Source organism: Penicillium arizonense (genome assembly GCF_001773325.1).
Source record: "Penicillium arizonense strain CBS 141311 chromosome Unknown PENARI_contig001, whole genome shotgun sequence".
NCBI classification, from domain to species: Eukaryota; Fungi; Ascomycota; class Eurotiomycetes; order Eurotiales; family Aspergillaceae; genus Penicillium; species Penicillium arizonense.
Window position 1 is genome coordinate 1,949,460 of NW_019173278.1, and position 15,666 is coordinate 1,965,125.

The following is a 15,666-nucleotide window of genomic DNA, read 5'->3' on the forward strand; positions in this document are numbered from 1 at the left end:
GTTCATTTGAGACTCACCCAGCATCCGGAAGGGAATTTTAATCATAAGGGATAGGAAATCCGACTTATTCTATGATATTCAGAAACTGTGCAAATCATCTACATATGACATGAAATCTTCATAAGAAAGTCGTTAGATTAGGAATGGATGTATAATCATTCCAAAATAATTACTTTGGAGTCTATCTATGTACAAGTCTTTTTTCGATGAAACATGGTTTCTCTCAAGCAGGAACGCCATCTCTTACAGAGCCCCAGCCCTTCACCGTCCAGTTACCAGAACAAGCATAAGGATATTGCGCATCCGCCAGGCTATGCTTCTGCGCCTTCAAGAAAGTCGACAGCTCACACCACCCATCCTCGCGATACTCACAAACCGAGAAGCTAGAATGAAGAGGAATGGTGCGCTGGTTCTGAATGAAGTGCACATACTTGGTCTCACCAGTACCAGAAACATAATCGATAGACTTCGAGCCAGCCTTGGACGACCGCTTCGTAGAAACCTGGTGTGGCGCCGTGATAATCTCAATGTTCAACCGACCAGCGAAAGGAACAAGCTTGCTAGCAGAGAACTGCTGGTTCTTCGGGCGATGAGTAGCAGGCAAGAAATCGTCGAATTGGGTCAACCCGAATGCAGTCAATACGGAGACGATGTTGGCATCGTGGGTGAACTCCAGATAAAGGCTCTGGTCCAGCGGGAAGGTTACCGGGTTGGTATCCAATGTCATATTGGCTCCGGTGAGTTTCGCCGGAACATCGACGTAGTGACCCTCGACGCGAGCCAGGAATTCTTCAACCCAGGCAATACCTTGTGCGCGTCCGGTTGGGCTCATGAAGCCGGAAAGACCGGCGAACTCGAGGTCCATGAGGTAGGCGAAACCTTCCCATTCTTCGTAGTTGAACAGCTGGCAGAACTCGCTGTAGCCGAGACTGATGGTTTCATAGGGACAGAGACTTTGCGCGTGATATGTGTCTGTCACGGTCCAGTTGTAGTTTCCAGTCAGGCGTCTCAGCTTCTCAGTGCGGTCTTTCAGATAGGTCTTTTGCCAGGTGCTGATTGGCTCGGCGATATTGGCGAACATACTCGAAGCCTCGTTGGCACAGGCAGATTCGCCAGTGGTTGCAGAGTCAATTGTTGCCAGGATGTTGGCGTTTTTGGACCAGTCAAGTCCGAAGAAACCGGCTAGGAAGTTCTCTGCGCTCTCGAGCATGCGCGACTGGAGTGTTGTGCGCACAACGATTTTGGAGGAGTTGTCGTATAGATGGCCGTAGTTATAGTAGTTGAGAATTCCGCTATTAAAGAGCTCTTGGCGACCAATAGGGACAAGAATCTCTTTGCCTAGCTGGTAGGACCAGTCATTCAGGAACTCGAGCTCTCCTTTGAAGACGGCTCCGTTGGCAATGGCTTTTTGAATGCCGGTACCCCATGTATCCAGTCCTTCTGATGAGGAGGGATACCTTGAGCCATGGCGCTGTAGCATGTGCATGTGGGTAATGTTGGCGCCCTTGGGCAAAGGATATTCCTTGACTCCAAATCCTTCACTGGGAGAAAAGTATGGGCTTTATAGGGATTAGCTAGGGTCCAAATTTATAGTCTGGATGGAAATTTACCTCAAATCACCCATAAGATGGAAGATATTTCTCCCATTTGCTCCGCTGATGGGTTCTGACGTTTCCAAGGGGGCATTTGGAACATAAGTTGCCTCGCCGAAGGGTGCTGGGTTTGTTGCAGCAAGGAAAGGAGCAGCCCCAGTCGCTGTAGTGCCTGTTTCGCCAATTAACATCCTTCTGCTTTCCCCGAGAATCATTTTTCTGATAGAGTTTATGCCAACTTACCAGCATAGTTATTAGGAGAGGTCTGGAACCAATCAGGCTGTGTAGATGTCGCTCTTTGCTTAATGGCACCAGCTTCAACGCCAGCAGCCAGGGCTATTAAAGAAACAAAGCTTTTGGTGGCCATTGTGAATAATGGCATATGCAATGAAAGTGTAAAGAAAAGCTGAATTCTCTAGAATGATCACACATTGGCTTTATACATGAGCTTTTGCCGACACGTTAAGCTACGCGAGAACAGCATCATAATTTCATCTCGCTTAGAACGACGGAGGCCATAATCTCCACGCCGTATGTTGGATTTCTTGGACTTCATGTTGTACTGTATGAAGGTGGAGGGCGGAAATCAATCATGATCGTCGAGTCGCCCACGTGGGGCAGCTAAGCGCTCTTATAGTCGCGGGAAGTGGGTTTAGTGTCTGCTCGGCTCCAATAAACAGCGCCCATCACTCGAAGCAACCGCCTATTCTATGCATGAGTTGAAGAACGTGCTCCCTTTTGCTGCTCAGGGGTCTTGGTCCGACATCGCTTTCATTATTCATTCATGATTTGCATTAGCCCTGGAGTGCTGAGGCCTGGTCCGATTCCGTATTGGTATTGTCAAAATCCTGGTAAACCACTGGATAGATGCCTAAGTAACATGTACCGCGACGGTAATATTATCATACTATTATGTTATCCTAACTCAGCTCTATATCTGTACACCAGGGCAGAGGTACACTTGTGCATGTAACTATGATAGGGCTAAATGATTGAGAGCTGATCACGTGAGTCTGCCCATATGGATGTGCGGCAGCTCCCGATTTCTCCTTCCCGAAGTCTTTACTAATCCCTAATGTAGTAGGTCATCAAGACACTCCGCGATTATCTCTGATAAGTTATCTGCATTGGAATGGAGACTCCGAACCTACCTGTCCTTCCATCGACCAGCCGGGCTCTCAGAGCTCCATGGTTAACAACCATGAAACATGAGGAACATTCCGATAATCTTCACATTCTTTGATACTCTACCATAGGGGACCTCAGTGTTACAGAGATGACGCTCAAAAGTTGAACAGAGCCAAATTACCACGCGTTGACCCATAATTCTACCCGAGTCGTCGATGTACTGAGCAAATTGCCATGGATTGCTGGCTCCTCATCCTTGGGTGATACCACCTCTATGAGGGTGTAACTGTGACCTATAGGCTGGATAAAGGAAGTGGAGTACAATGTACGCCACAACCTTGGTGTTCCTGGCATCGTTAATTGGCGGGGGAAACAATGCTCTTGTTGCCGGGAACGGAAGTAGGGCTCTTGACGCCTCACCTTGTATATACACCTCACACCTCGCGGACACACCCAAGGCCGACGATCTGCATGAATTACATAATATCCTAGATTTTGTCGGTGCGGAATGCTGCAGAGTCTCTCGAAAAGGCATTGCCGTAATTTAGATTGTCCTCCCCCTAGTGTGTACATCTGGTCGCCACAAAATTTGTATCCCCAAGATACCCAGATCGGCTTCAATGAACACAATATGTGTAGGTATTATTTGTAACTGCCGAAAACCATGATTACAGCTATACTAAATCACACAACCCTAAACTTGTTGAGCCTGAGGTGCTGCTTCACCAGTGCCAAGACATTCCGCGAAAGTTGGCCACGTGCCGATCAATCGCTGGAATGTGAGATCACTGCATGCAGCATTGCTCTTCTTTTTTATGAAATCAAGTATTTGGTTATGCGAGAGGGAAGTTTGTCTGGTCTAGATAGGAAGTTTTTTTTAGTCGAGACTTCAATGGCTTGCCTGGGGGGAAATCGAAGATCGTGTAGAAGATGAAGTATAACTTCCCCAGACATCGGGTCGCGCTTTCCAGCAAACCACATAATGACGACGACACAGAGGAAACTGCCGCTTTCAAATCAACTTCAATCTCTTGTCTCAGTTTTCCTCATCTGTCTCTATCCACCTTGTGATGCCCGCGAACTGTTTTTCAAGGCCTGATCCATATTTTTTGTGACCTTGTAACTTCTGTGTGGCATCAGGAATTGCTAGCTCCAGTCCCCACTGTCTGACCGGAGTGAGCTAGCCGTTGCGACCTTTACCCGTCGAAGAAGGCCCTTTGTGCCTTTATTAACCCCGGACCCCAGAAGATCCCGTCCTACGGCCCGCCGTTTTCAGCGCATCCACATTCCCCTTCTTGATCGAACAGCTTGGTTCAGACCGGGTATAGGAAGGATATCCAGCACAGGTATGTTACTTTTGCTTCGAGCCTCGTGGGGATTTCCGTTCTCGCCCAAGTAACCTCTTGTTTGCCTGCATTCGGCTACCTCTTCAGCCGTCAATCCACTCAAGTTTACTTATAGCAGCCGATCTCCATGCCATTTGACACAAACCTACTCATTCCTCATTCCTGAAGCCCAGCCTCCTGACTTTGGGCCCGACTAAGTTAGAATATTCAGTATGCCGTCCAAGACCTCGCAGAAGAAATCGGTGCTCTGCCTGTCATTTTTGGCGGCCTTGGCGCAAGCCACACCCACAGTGTAAGTGATACTTGCCTACTTGCCTTCACAACCTGTGGCAGGTCCTTCACATTATACTTACTTGCTCTGATATATAGGAGCCTCAACTTTGACTACCGAGCCGATAAGGTTCGTGGTGTCAACCTTGGTGGCTGGCTGGTGCTGGAGCCATGGATCACTCCATCTATCTTTGATGCTGCTGGTGATGCTGCCGTTGATGAGTGGTCTCTCTGTGCGACTGTTGGCGCAGACCAGTGCCGGTCTCTTCTTGCGGAGCACTGGAGCACCTTCATCACTGCCGATGACTTCAACCAGATTGCCTCGACTGGCATGAACCACGTCAGAATCCCCGTGGGCTACTGGGCTGTGAAGCACCTGGATGGTGACCAATACGTCGACGGCCAACTGGAGTACCTCGACCAAGCTGTCGGCTGGGCTCGCGCTGCCGGCCTTAAGGTCATTGTCGACTTGCACGGTGGTACGTATTTATATACTCAGTGAGCATAGATATAGCTAACAAGAGTCGCAGCTCCTGGCTCCCAGAACGGTTTTGACAACAGCGGCAAGCGCGGTGCAATCCAATGGCAACAGGGTAACACTGTTGACAGCACCAAGGATGCTCTGGACGCTCTGGCCGCCCGCTATGGTGGCGACGGAGACGTCGTCACCGCCATCGAGGCCTTAAACGAGCCCAACGTCCCTGGAGGCGTGAATGTAGATGGCCTCAAGCAGTACTACTACGACTCGTGGGGGCTCGTCCGCAAGACGAGCCAGGACACCACCGTTGTCCTCCACGACGGCTTCTTGCCCACAGAGTCATGGAATGGCTTCATGAGCGAGTCCACTGGCGTGTGGTACGTGATGATGGATACCCACCACTACGAGGTGTTTGACAGCGGCCTTCTCGCCATGGACATCAATGCCCACGTCGAAAATGTCTGCACCTTCTCCAAGGACCACGTCCAGACCTCCGACAAGTGGACTATCGTCGGTGAATGGACCGGTGCCATGACTGATTGTGCCAAGTACCTCAACGGAAAGGGTATTGGCGCCCGCTATGACGGTACCTACCCCGGAAGCAAGGCTATTGGTAGTTGTGACGGCAAGTCTGTTGGATCCATTGAGACTCTGTCTGATGACGACCGTAACAACATCCGTCGCTTCATTGAGGGCCAACTCGATGCATATGAGCACGGTACCGGCTGGCTCTACTGGACCTGGAAGACTGAGGGTGCCCCCGAGTGGGATATGCAGAAGCAGATCGCCGCCGGTGTCTTCCCCAACCCCGTCACCAGCCGTGCATTCCCCGGCCAGTGCTAAACGCTATAGCCTTTACGCCTTGTTGCTTTTTTTTTGGGACCTAAGCATAAAGCATCTTTCTGATCATTGCTTGGTTGGTGTTTGCTCTGTTTACAAATTGGGTTTTGAGATTGTGTATGAAAGAGAGATGGACTCTCGTGTCTTTTTGGTGTTACGGCGTATGTTACATTTTTTTTCTCGGGCCTGCTGAACAGGTCCGCAATTGGCAATAAACAAATTGTTCTTTTTCACTTTAATATAAAGTTTTCTGGTAATCCTTTATTGTAGGCCAAGCTGCAAATAGAAGTGAGGCCGTACCACCTATGCCCAGGGGACTTTCATCAAGTCTACCCTTTTCTGACTAGCCATTGCAACTGCTGAAACAATTCCGGACTAACCCAAGACTTGAAATTCTCGGCCGCAAGAAAATCATGGTCCTTGTAATCGAACCCGGGGACAACCGTCTATTTCTCATTAGTTCACGGACACATGAACAACCAAAGCCAGTAACGTCGGAGATAGGGGGCAAATTACCTCGCTGATAAGCAGACCAGGACTGCTCTCTAGCTTTTCCTCCTTTTCAGGAATCAAGAAACTAGCTTTATAACACCCTCCCTCAACAATCCATTGTAGCCGTTCCCCGTTGCTTATATCATGCCCAACGACAAAAGTCTCAATACGGAAATCATCAAAGCTCCCTCCAGGTCCTAGAGGAACCAAGATGACGTAGATTCCTCGTCCGTGGTGTAACGTGTGAACAGTACGACTTGCGTTGCGATGGAACGCCCCGATCGGAGTCTTCGGTGTGATGAAGTAGAAGATACTCGTGGACCTGGAACGCTCTTCGCCCGCATCATTGACCATGAGTCGCTTGTCTCGGTCCGTCTCGACGAAGTAGCCTCCCTCGATGTGCGGGTTCATCTTGAGCTGATCGATGGTGTTTTGTGTGTTTGCATTTTCGGGTACCTGTCCAGCGGCCGTGGTCACAGGAACCTGGTATCGGGTGTTGATTTCTTCCAGGGATATCTCCATGTTGGGCTTAGTGGGGGGAGAAGGCGGGGTTGTGGCTGTAGAGGATGACGTCGAAATAAATGTCTTGGTGAGATGTTGACTCAAATATGGAGTACGTAGAAGATAACCCAATTTTAAGAAAAGTAACAGTGGAGTTATGATGTTATCGTGTGGTGGAAAATGGGACGGCGATCAATGGGTGAGATGGTGAGGCCGCGATGTCTACGGCAGTACCGGGAAAAAGACCAGTCAGCGTCCATTTAGAGCGACGTGCATGCATCGGCCGTAAGACAGTTTCCGCACCATTAAAAGCCAATCGTCTAATAAGTAGGATTATGCTTCTTTTCAAATCCGTTCGGAGTTGTTGTTGACGTAACTATATGTCGTGCAACCACCTTTGGTATGTTAACTTTACTATGTCCTGTAATCTTGACAGCAGAAATGGAATACGATGGCGTGTACTTCGTAAATAAACTCCCCGTAGGTCGATTCCAGCGCAGATGATAGTATTGTGTAACCCCCGCTTCGAAGCAGTTTGTCCAGGGAAGAGTTATGAAGAATTTAATGCAAAATATAGGTATGATACCAGGAGCTTGATGATAATATCCTATGCAGATGAACCTAATTGGACCGATTTCATCTATTGCTAAAAAAGAACAGGATGTCGGGGGTGACTTCATACAGAAGTTTCGTTTATTGTAACGCCTCTGCTTACTGAGACCGACTTGTCATTTGTAATTGCCACTGCCTTCGAAGGACCTAAAAGGCGAGCAGTTGCTCATCTTTTTTCTTACTAACTTTAGTCATTCTCTAAAAGCCAATAGTTTATGGATATCGACGAGAAAGGTATGGAGGCATGGCCCCAATTAGACGTGTAATACTTGACCTAGCCTTTGTATTGCCTCGCATAGCTGTTCAAAAGGAAAGAACCATTTCGCCGTATCAATGACGATCAAAACACCTAGATATCTGCTCGTCGGTGCAGGACTAGTTGCTCAAAAGACTTATATACCCCGTCTACAAGAGTTAGATGAGAAAGGCCGGGCCAAACTCATGGCCATCGTTGAAATTTATGGCAATGAACATCAGCGGCCTTTGTATTCCCACCTCCCACTTTCGAAACAACAATGGCCTCAGGAGTACCTTGAACTGGATTTGATGATACGTCGTCTGAGAATAGACTGTGTGATCATCAGCACTGAACCATTTGCCCACAAATCCTATGGATTGCGGGCTTTGGAAAAGGGATTAATTGTAATCACGGATAAGCCTATAATAACTCGGAAAGGAGCCTGTACCAGTAAAAGTGCGGCGAGTGGGATTGCTGAAGACTTTGAAGAGCTACAGAATGCATATGACGAACTTCAGAGTCGGCAGCAGACCTGCTTCACGATCCAGTGTCACAGATAAGTCATTTAGCACGAACAAGATCTCTCCTAGGCGGGAATGGTTTGCAGTCTCCAGTTGGCGGACTTTCCCATGTTTGATAAAGCCCAGCAAAATAAAATAAAAAATCCCCACCGGGAGATGCGAGGTCCGGGTCAAACTCGCAGCTCCCTCTGCACGGTACGCCCGAACACAGTTAACTACCACTACGTTTATTTCGGTGGCGTGGTTGCAAAAGTAAGGGTTACACTTGTTGATAGAGGTTTGTTTGTACCATCCCGATTAGGAAGGTAGGGCTCCATCTATATATTAGCACGTGACCTGGTTACTTACGTCACGTGGTGTCCCAAAAGGAAAAGTAAAAAAAGCCCCACCGGGAGCCGGCCCCGAGCGGCGCCCCAGGGCCACCCGCGTGAACTTAGTTATGCGAAGCCTGGGCCAGCGACATCGGCAAAAGTGTAGACATCCCGAAAATTTCACCGTCTTTTGTACGAAGTGCAAGCGCGTGAAATCCCGTGGAAATCTGTCGCCATGACCAGCATCCTGTTTTCGCTTAGGGATCTTGGCGATCCGCTCAAGAGGGACCTCAATTTTCATACTTAATGTGGCATGGTGTAGTGGGCCCAGTGTGGGTATACTCAGTGACATGCATACATCAGAGGCTGGAGGCTTGACCCATAGGGCCAAAAGAGGGTGGCATGGTTGGCCAACTTCATATACGATCCACCCATCGCCTTCATATTATCTAATTCACAATTCGACGTGAGAGATTTTCGTTCAGCTTGTAATTTCCACTTTTTTCGCTGTCGGGCCACTGCAAGCTATATCTCCTTTCCATCCCAAGGAAGCAATACAGTCGACCCTTCTTTTTCTGTCTTCTGCACCTTCTTTGCCTTTGGCTTTTGCGTTCCTCGCTATATTCTCGCACTGATCCGACTCAACACTGTCGAGTTCTACCGAGAATACTATTGACAACAATTCCCGCATATATAGTTTCACTGCCAAAGAAACTTGATCTCACTCAACAGTCTCGCAAAAGTAGCAGCATATAGTTGCGTCACCCTTCCCGTTGCGCCAATTTCGATATCTCTTGCGGCTTCACACTACTCCATTGCGCATTTTCCGGAACTCCCTCGCAAATCGGATCCGATCAGCCCTTGCACCTGCAACTCATTATCCATTGCGCCAACCAGGTTTTATAAAAGGTCCCAGCAACAACATACCCCAGCAAAACGGTAGTATTAGCCCTCACGCAAGAGCTATATTCGACCATTCGAACCAGTAGCCTCACATCTACTTTTCCGTCGCGCCAACCGAACACTTTGCCAAGCACCTTACGTTCACAGCTGCCCTGTTGCGATATCGAGACTCATCAACATGCCGAACTGGAAAGACCTTTTCGCCAACCGGGAACGGCGTCAATTCCCCGAGGTTGTGGTTCCACTTGCCCATGGCTCCGCACCGAAAGATGCTTACTCCAGCGATAACTCCAACTCTGGCCTCGACAGGTCTTCTTCTCAAGAAAAGGGCACCGCTGGCTCTTATTCGAGTGGCCCACTGACTCTGGAAGCTCTCAGGGTCGAGGTCGAGGCTGATATTGGCGCCTCGGGTCATAACACTGTTTACGATCGTATGTTTAACCAACGAATCTGATCTTGTTAAACTCTAGTTTGGCATCATCCTCGCCGCTTCAGTCTGATACCGGACCTAACATCAACCTACAGGCAAAGCAAAGATCATTAACAGAGCAGTTCAGGACATTGGTATGGGACGCTATCAATGGGGTCTGTTCGTGCTCTGTGGAATGGGTTGGGTTGCCGACAAGTAAGTATACATCCTCCCCCAGGTACTAACCCTGACAGCAATGTTTGCTAACCGGGTTCTCTTTTAGTCTCTGGCTGCAGGTACGACTTGGGTTGTTTCAACCAGTCCGAAGTTATATGCTAATAAAACGCAGGGAGTGGCCCTCACACTGACCCCAATTGCCAAAGAATTCGGCGTCTCTGAAAATGAGTCTCGATTCGCAACATGTTCTCTCTTTGTTGGTCTAATTATTGGTGCCTCTTTCTGGGGAATTGCCTCCGACGCTATCGGAAGACGTCCGGCTTTCAACATGACCCTTTGCATTTGCGGTACATTTGGCCTCGCCGCCGGAGGTGGACCTAACTGGGTTGGGTATGTTATCGCAAATGTCTTTTGAGATGTATTTATTAACTTATAAACCAGAACATGTGCATTGTACGCCTGTTTGGGTCTAGGTGTGGGTGGAAACCTGCCCGTTGACGCAGCTGTCTTTTTGGAATGCTTGCCTCCCAATTCAAGCAACATTCTGAGTGGTCTAGCTACGTGGTGGTCTGTCGGCACTTTGATTGCCAGGTTCGTCTCTGAGCGACAATTCCACGTCGACGTCAAAGCTAATACCCTCTTAGTATGCTTGCCTGGGCTTTCATTCCAAACTTCTCTTGTGAAAGCATTGAGACGTGTACCAGGGCAAACAATTGGGGCTGGAGGTACCTTGTCTTGACATTGGGTGCTATCACATTCGCTATGTTCCTTTGCCGTTTCTTCCTCTTCACACTCTACGAGTCGCCAAAGTTCCTGGTCTCTCGCGGTCGTCAGGATGAGGCTGTGGCTGCAGTGCAAGAAATTGCTCACAAGAACAAGACCACCACCTGGCTGACCGAGGAAATCATGAACGAGGTTGGTGGCTATCCTGAGGAGAACAAGAAGCAGTCCCTCTCCACCGGAGAGATCATCAAGCGGTCCCTTGAGAGATTCTCCGTTCAACAGATCAAGCCCTTGTTCAGGACTAAGCGGCTTGCCGTTTCGAGTACGCATCCTTTTCCCTGTTTTATTTTTGCCCCAGACTAACACCTCATACAGCGATCCTTATCTGGTTCTGCTGGACATGCATTGGAATGGGCTACACCCTTTTCAACGCCTTCCTCCCTCAATACCTAAGCGCCAACTCTTCCACCTACATCACCTACCGCAACTACGCCATCACCGCAGTCTGTGGAATTCCCGGACCACTTCTTGGCTGGTACACTGTCGATATTAAGTACATTGGTCGCAAGGGCACAATGGCCGCCTCAACCCTCATCACGGGCGTCCTATTGTTCTGCTTCACAGCAACCAAGGACCCCAACATCCAGCTCCTGTGTTCCTCCCTGGAGTCTTTCTTCCAGATGATCATGTACGGTGTGCTGTATGCCTACACTCCAGAGGTATTCCCTGCTCCCAACCGAGGTACCGGATCTGGTATTGCTAGCTGCTTGAACCGGATTGCTGGTCTCATGGCCCCGATCATTGGTATTTATGCTAGTACTGATCCTATTGCGCCGATTTATGCGGCCGGTGCGCTTATCTTGGCTGCATTTGTGGCGATGTGTTTTTTGCCCATCGAAACTCAAGGAAAGCAGTCGATGTAAGGCGGTTGCTGCCGTGGTGTGAATCCTTTATCTTCGGGAGGTTCACCTGTTTCAAATTATCGAAGATCATAATACCTGCTCGCTACTCGGTTATCACATGGATACATTGGTCCACCGGGTTCCATTGATGCTTGCAGTTCCTTCGCATACTGTTTTGTTTAAACGTATTTAATCGCGCTGCACATAGCATAAAATATGCATTCCCATAGAAAATAATGCATTGCATTCGTTGCCTCTCGACTTGTCTGTCTCTTAACTGTACGAATACCAAAGGCTCGAAGTGCGACCAGAGAGAAATGAAGAATATCAATGAATCATCGCGGATGAGATCTACTGTTTGATGGGGTTGAAAATGATGACTTATGGATTGGGGGTATGTAGTTAAAATGCCGACAAGCACGAGGGAAACAAATATCGACGATATCATGGGGCCAGGTGAACATGCAGATATGAAGATGAATATTTCATGCAGATGCAAGGGGATCGCGTAAAGAAATATTGCAACACAAACGTCTTCGCAAACGATGAGATTCTAAATTTAAAGTAGCCCCAGGGCTCCGAAGGCCGTGACCACTTCGGAATCGACGTTTACCAACCACTCCTCCTGGAATCGCTGGGCGCCACCACATGCACCAATAACTTCCTGCAGACGATGGCGGACAAAGTCTCGAATGGTGAAGCGGTGGATCACATCACCAGACTGCCATTCGCGACGACGAATTGACTCGGGCTGTTCGACTCCTTCGGTGCTTTCGGCAACTGCCGTTTCGGATCCAGCCGGTGCGTTCCAGTAAACCAGATAGTCGGCGTTGGGATCTGTACCGCCGTCTGCCAGCTCGGTGATGAGGTCCGTCCACATGCTAAGGTAAGATTGGAGATGAGAAAGGATGTATGGAGGGGGAGGAGCGGGTTGAGAAGGATCGGTCTGGACTCCTTGAAGGGCCAGGAGCTGAGTAAGACCAAGGGCATGAATCTTCTTCTGGTTGACGCTGCCAATATTGTCGTAATGCGAAAACCATTCAGTGAGAATCCAAGTGAGAGATTGTTCCTCCGAAGAGTTCGTCGCGGCGGCGACCGAAGAAGCGAAGATGGCTGGGTTGGCCAGAGCAAGGCGCGCTAAAACCGAATAGTAATCGGTTTCGACAGCACCATACACTGGTGAAGTCTTTCTGTTGGGGCCGGAGGTTTGGCTAGCTTCGTGGGCAGAGTACAGACCCTCGAGAAGGGAGGATAGGAATGAGCTATCCAAGAGAGAGCGAGAGATCACGCTGTATGTGGCTTCACTGCCGCCATCGACCGTCTCAGCAGCGCGGATCATCAGCTCAACTATCCGAGGGATAACACCGAGGCGTTGCTTGGTTGTCGTTTTGAGTACAGCCTCGAGTGACACCAGTAATTGGAAGCGGAACCGATCGCTCAAGACTTCCTGTGGCGCGAGGAAAATATAAGATTCAACAATTTGCAGAGCCTGTGGAGTACTATCGGTAGCTTCTTCGATGATGGGGAATAAAGATGGGAGGAGTGATAGAATTTCTGGTGAGGCAGAAGATGGTGTAGACTGGATGATGGCAGCCCACAGCTCCAATGCCTCATCAAGAAGGTAGATGATCGTTTCCTGTATATGACATTAGAAACTGGGGCACAGGATGAATAAAGGCACATTGGCTTACCGAGCCAGGTTCTACTGAGCTTTGGATTAGTGGAAGAATCAGTGGGTGGTACCTCACAGAATCTTGCTTTAAAGATTGGATCAAAGATGAAAGCAGAGTCAGGATGGCCTGTTTCATCAAGTGCTCTTCTCCGGAACTTTCCCACAAAGGAGGAAGCAAGGACAGAATTTGGTCGGAGAAGGGTGTGATCTGGAGTCATGTCAGTAATGGCGCTGCCGATAGGACGCAAGGAATTACTTACATTATCTTCCATCTTCACAACGGCTACGCGAACCGTCTCCAAAAGTCCCATCTTCGTCTCCGATGATTCAACTTCTTGAACGAGAGACATGAGACTTGCTAGGATTGAAGGCGCAAACGGCATAAATCCTTCTGCGGAGAATTCGTATGGATCGAGAACATTGCGAAGCTGTCGACCAGCAGTGATACGGACGACTAGATCATTTAATGGGTCTTGGCTGTTTAGCAGGTGTTGGAAGATCTGGTAAATGGCGTTTCTGTTAAGTTCACCCGGCTTGACTGGAACCCACTGGCCAAGGACTAAAGCGATTCTCCTTCTGAGAAGCCTATACTCCTGCTCTTGGGATTGAACCTCGGGGACCATGGTATGCTCCAGGAATGCATTGAAATCCAGATGCTGTTCCAAACTGGCAGCTGCCAAGCCAATAGCGGAGTAGAGCGAGTCCTTCAGTAGCACATTGTGATTCTCGGTGTCTGAAAAGAAAAATTAGCATTGCGCACACCTCATAACCATAGTGTATACGCTTACTCGCAAAGGAATAGAACACATTCAGGAGCCGGGGAATGAGTAAATCTTTGAAGTGAATGACGAGATCAAGGAAGAGCTTTTCGGAGCAAGAGCGGATGGAGAACTCCCATGCATCGGCGTTCTCTTCCTCTCGCTTCTCCCAGTCTTCTGGCTCTTCCGCCCATTCCTGGAAATCGATGTTGCGGAACCTGAAGAATTGTGTGACAAGTAGCTCCATAACGTTGACAACAAAGTCCTCTGTGAAGAGCTGTGACTTGACGAGCTCAACAGATTGTTTCCGCTCTTCTTTATCTTGTGGCGTCTGATATTTGAATGTCTGAGCAGGGTTGAAGGCCATTTTCGCGCATGCCCTAATCAGGAGCAGAGCCCGGAGACCAGTCTTCTCAGCCAAGGACTTGCCTTCGGCTTCATCGCCTGCACCAAGACTCTCATATTTCTCCCCGAGTTTCACGACCAACGACCAGTACGACTGAACAAGGGAAATGCTGTCTGGCAGCAAGGCGAAAGATGCAGGGTGTGTCTTGGCCATTTCAACATGCAGCTTGGACATTTGCAGCAAGTGCTTCTCGATGGCCCTATGGACTGGTTCGGGCAGGTTGGTAGACCCATCCACGAAAGAGAGGAATTTGCTGAAGTGAGAATGGGTCAATACCCAGAAACTTTGCACTTCCTGGTTGCGGCTCGGGTGTTCATATCCAGCAATTATTAGCCGTCGAAGAACCTTGAGAGACACCATGCTCTGATCAAGTGCGTCCAGCAACTCCCCTTCGCCGGCGCCACCCTGCTCCAGTATCGCGACCCATTTGTTGAGCTTGTCCACATAAATTCCCCCAAGTAGCTGGAATATCTCGGGAGAAACAGACTGAAGATTGTGACGTGTTCGCTGGATTCGAGCTGTGGACAATTCTTTGATGATTTGCAATAAGACGAGGAGGGTTCGGGAGAGTTGGAGTGGGTTTGCACCAGGCTGAATGGAGGATCGGAGGAAAGAAATAACGGACGAAATAGCATCTGGCCTGGTTGGAATTAGCATGAGCGGCCTCAATTAATGCAAAAGTATTCGTACCAATCCTGGGGGAACTCATAACGCATAATCTTGGCAATCATCAATGAATTATGAAGGGCCAACAGCGGGGCAGGCTCAACAATACCTGCCTCGAGGGCTCTAGTCTTGATCTGTTCTTTCTCTTCCTTTTTGATCGCACTTGCATCATTGTTAGCATGTCGCCTTCCATGCAGGGATTTGATGCCGTACTTTGCTGCTGTTTTGCGCCAATATTTATCAATGCCGTTTTTCAGCTGGATAATTGCGAGATAGCGGACTTCACTGGGAACGGAATGGTCAAGGAAAACGTCCTACAAGTCGAAACACCAAGTTAGCGCGCGAATCATGAATAATCCGGGTGACGGGCTGATACCTGTAGGAATGTATAGTACATGCCCTGTTTCTCCCAGTTCTGGAGCTGCTGAGTACCCGTTTGAACTTGCTGCTGGGTCGAGCTTGCCGCAAGTACCAGGGCATTCAGCACATTCTGGGCGCTCAATGGGTTGGCCTCGCCCTCGACCTCGATGGCGAACGCCATGGCAGATTCTGTTTAGGGCGTGAGATAGACCGTTGAGATCTGCGCCTTTGAGATAGATTCTGGAGCCGAGAAAGTATGCGCGAGAGTTGCACGGAACCCATATACAGGGAAACAACGCGCTTTCAAAGAAGTAGGCGATAACAACATACCGCCTTGGAGCTCTTTGATGCTCCCCGCCTC

At 49.0% G+C, this 15,666-nt stretch overlaps 6 protein-coding genes across 6 annotated transcripts; 3 read left to right on the forward strand and 3 right to left on the reverse strand.

Moving 5' to 3' along the window:
* Positions 1-223: 223 nt before the first annotated feature.
* PENARI_c001G12555 (histidine phosphatase family protein) lies at positions 224-1,959 on the reverse strand (the record flags this gene model as incomplete). Its single annotated transcript, XM_022627126.1, has 3 exons — positions 224-1,559; positions 1,611-1,764; positions 1,836-1,959. The coding sequence occupies 3 exons, from the start codon at positions 1,957-1,959 to the stop codon at positions 224-226; spliced, it is 1,614 nt and encodes a 537-aa protein (XP_022493091.1).
* A 2,319-nt stretch (positions 1,960-4,278) lies between these two features.
* exg1 (glucan 1,3-beta-glucosidase) lies at positions 4,279-5,657 on the forward strand (the record flags this gene model as incomplete). The annotated part of the gene is made up of 3 exons (XM_022626683.1): positions 4,279-4,358; positions 4,436-4,815; positions 4,867-5,657. The coding sequence occupies 3 exons, from the start codon at positions 4,279-4,281 to the stop codon at positions 5,655-5,657; spliced, it is 1,251 nt and encodes a 416-aa protein (XP_022493286.1).
* A 320-nt stretch (positions 5,658-5,977) lies between these two features.
* PENARI_c001G05242 (cupin domain-containing protein) lies at positions 5,978-6,668 on the reverse strand (the record flags this gene model as incomplete). Its single annotated transcript, XM_022626541.1, has 3 exons — positions 5,978-5,983; positions 6,035-6,100; positions 6,171-6,668. 3 exons carry the CDS (start codon positions 6,666-6,668, stop codon positions 5,978-5,980), a joined length of 570 nt encoding a protein of 189 aa, XP_022493356.1.
* Positions 6,669-7,592: 924 nt separating this feature from the next.
* PENARI_c001G06968 (uncharacterized protein) lies at positions 7,593-8,057 on the forward strand (the record flags this gene model as incomplete). The annotated part of the gene is made up of 1 exon (XM_022626679.1): positions 7,593-8,057. The coding sequence occupies one exon, from the start codon at positions 7,593-7,595 to the stop codon at positions 8,055-8,057; it is 465 nt and encodes a 154-aa protein (XP_022493742.1).
* A 1,353-nt stretch (positions 8,058-9,410) lies between these two features.
* PENARI_c001G01539 (uncharacterized protein) lies at positions 9,411-11,464 on the forward strand (the record flags this gene model as incomplete). The annotated part of the gene is made up of 7 exons (XM_022626238.1): positions 9,411-9,663; positions 9,758-9,857; positions 9,925-9,937; positions 9,991-10,208; positions 10,260-10,409; positions 10,463-10,863; positions 10,917-11,464. 7 exons carry the CDS (start codon positions 9,411-9,413, stop codon positions 11,462-11,464), a joined length of 1,683 nt encoding a protein of 560 aa, XP_022493540.1.
* A 538-nt stretch (positions 11,465-12,002) lies between these two features.
* PENARI_c001G11243 (putative importin 11) lies at positions 12,003-15,486 on the reverse strand (the record flags this gene model as incomplete). The annotated part of the gene is made up of 7 exons (XM_022627011.1): positions 12,003-13,079; positions 13,135-13,323; positions 13,376-13,848; positions 13,904-14,919; positions 14,970-15,107; positions 15,159-15,259; positions 15,322-15,486. 7 exons carry the CDS (start codon positions 15,484-15,486, stop codon positions 12,003-12,005), a joined length of 3,159 nt encoding a protein of 1,052 aa, XP_022493021.1.
* Between the last annotated feature and the right edge of the window lie 180 nt (positions 15,487-15,666).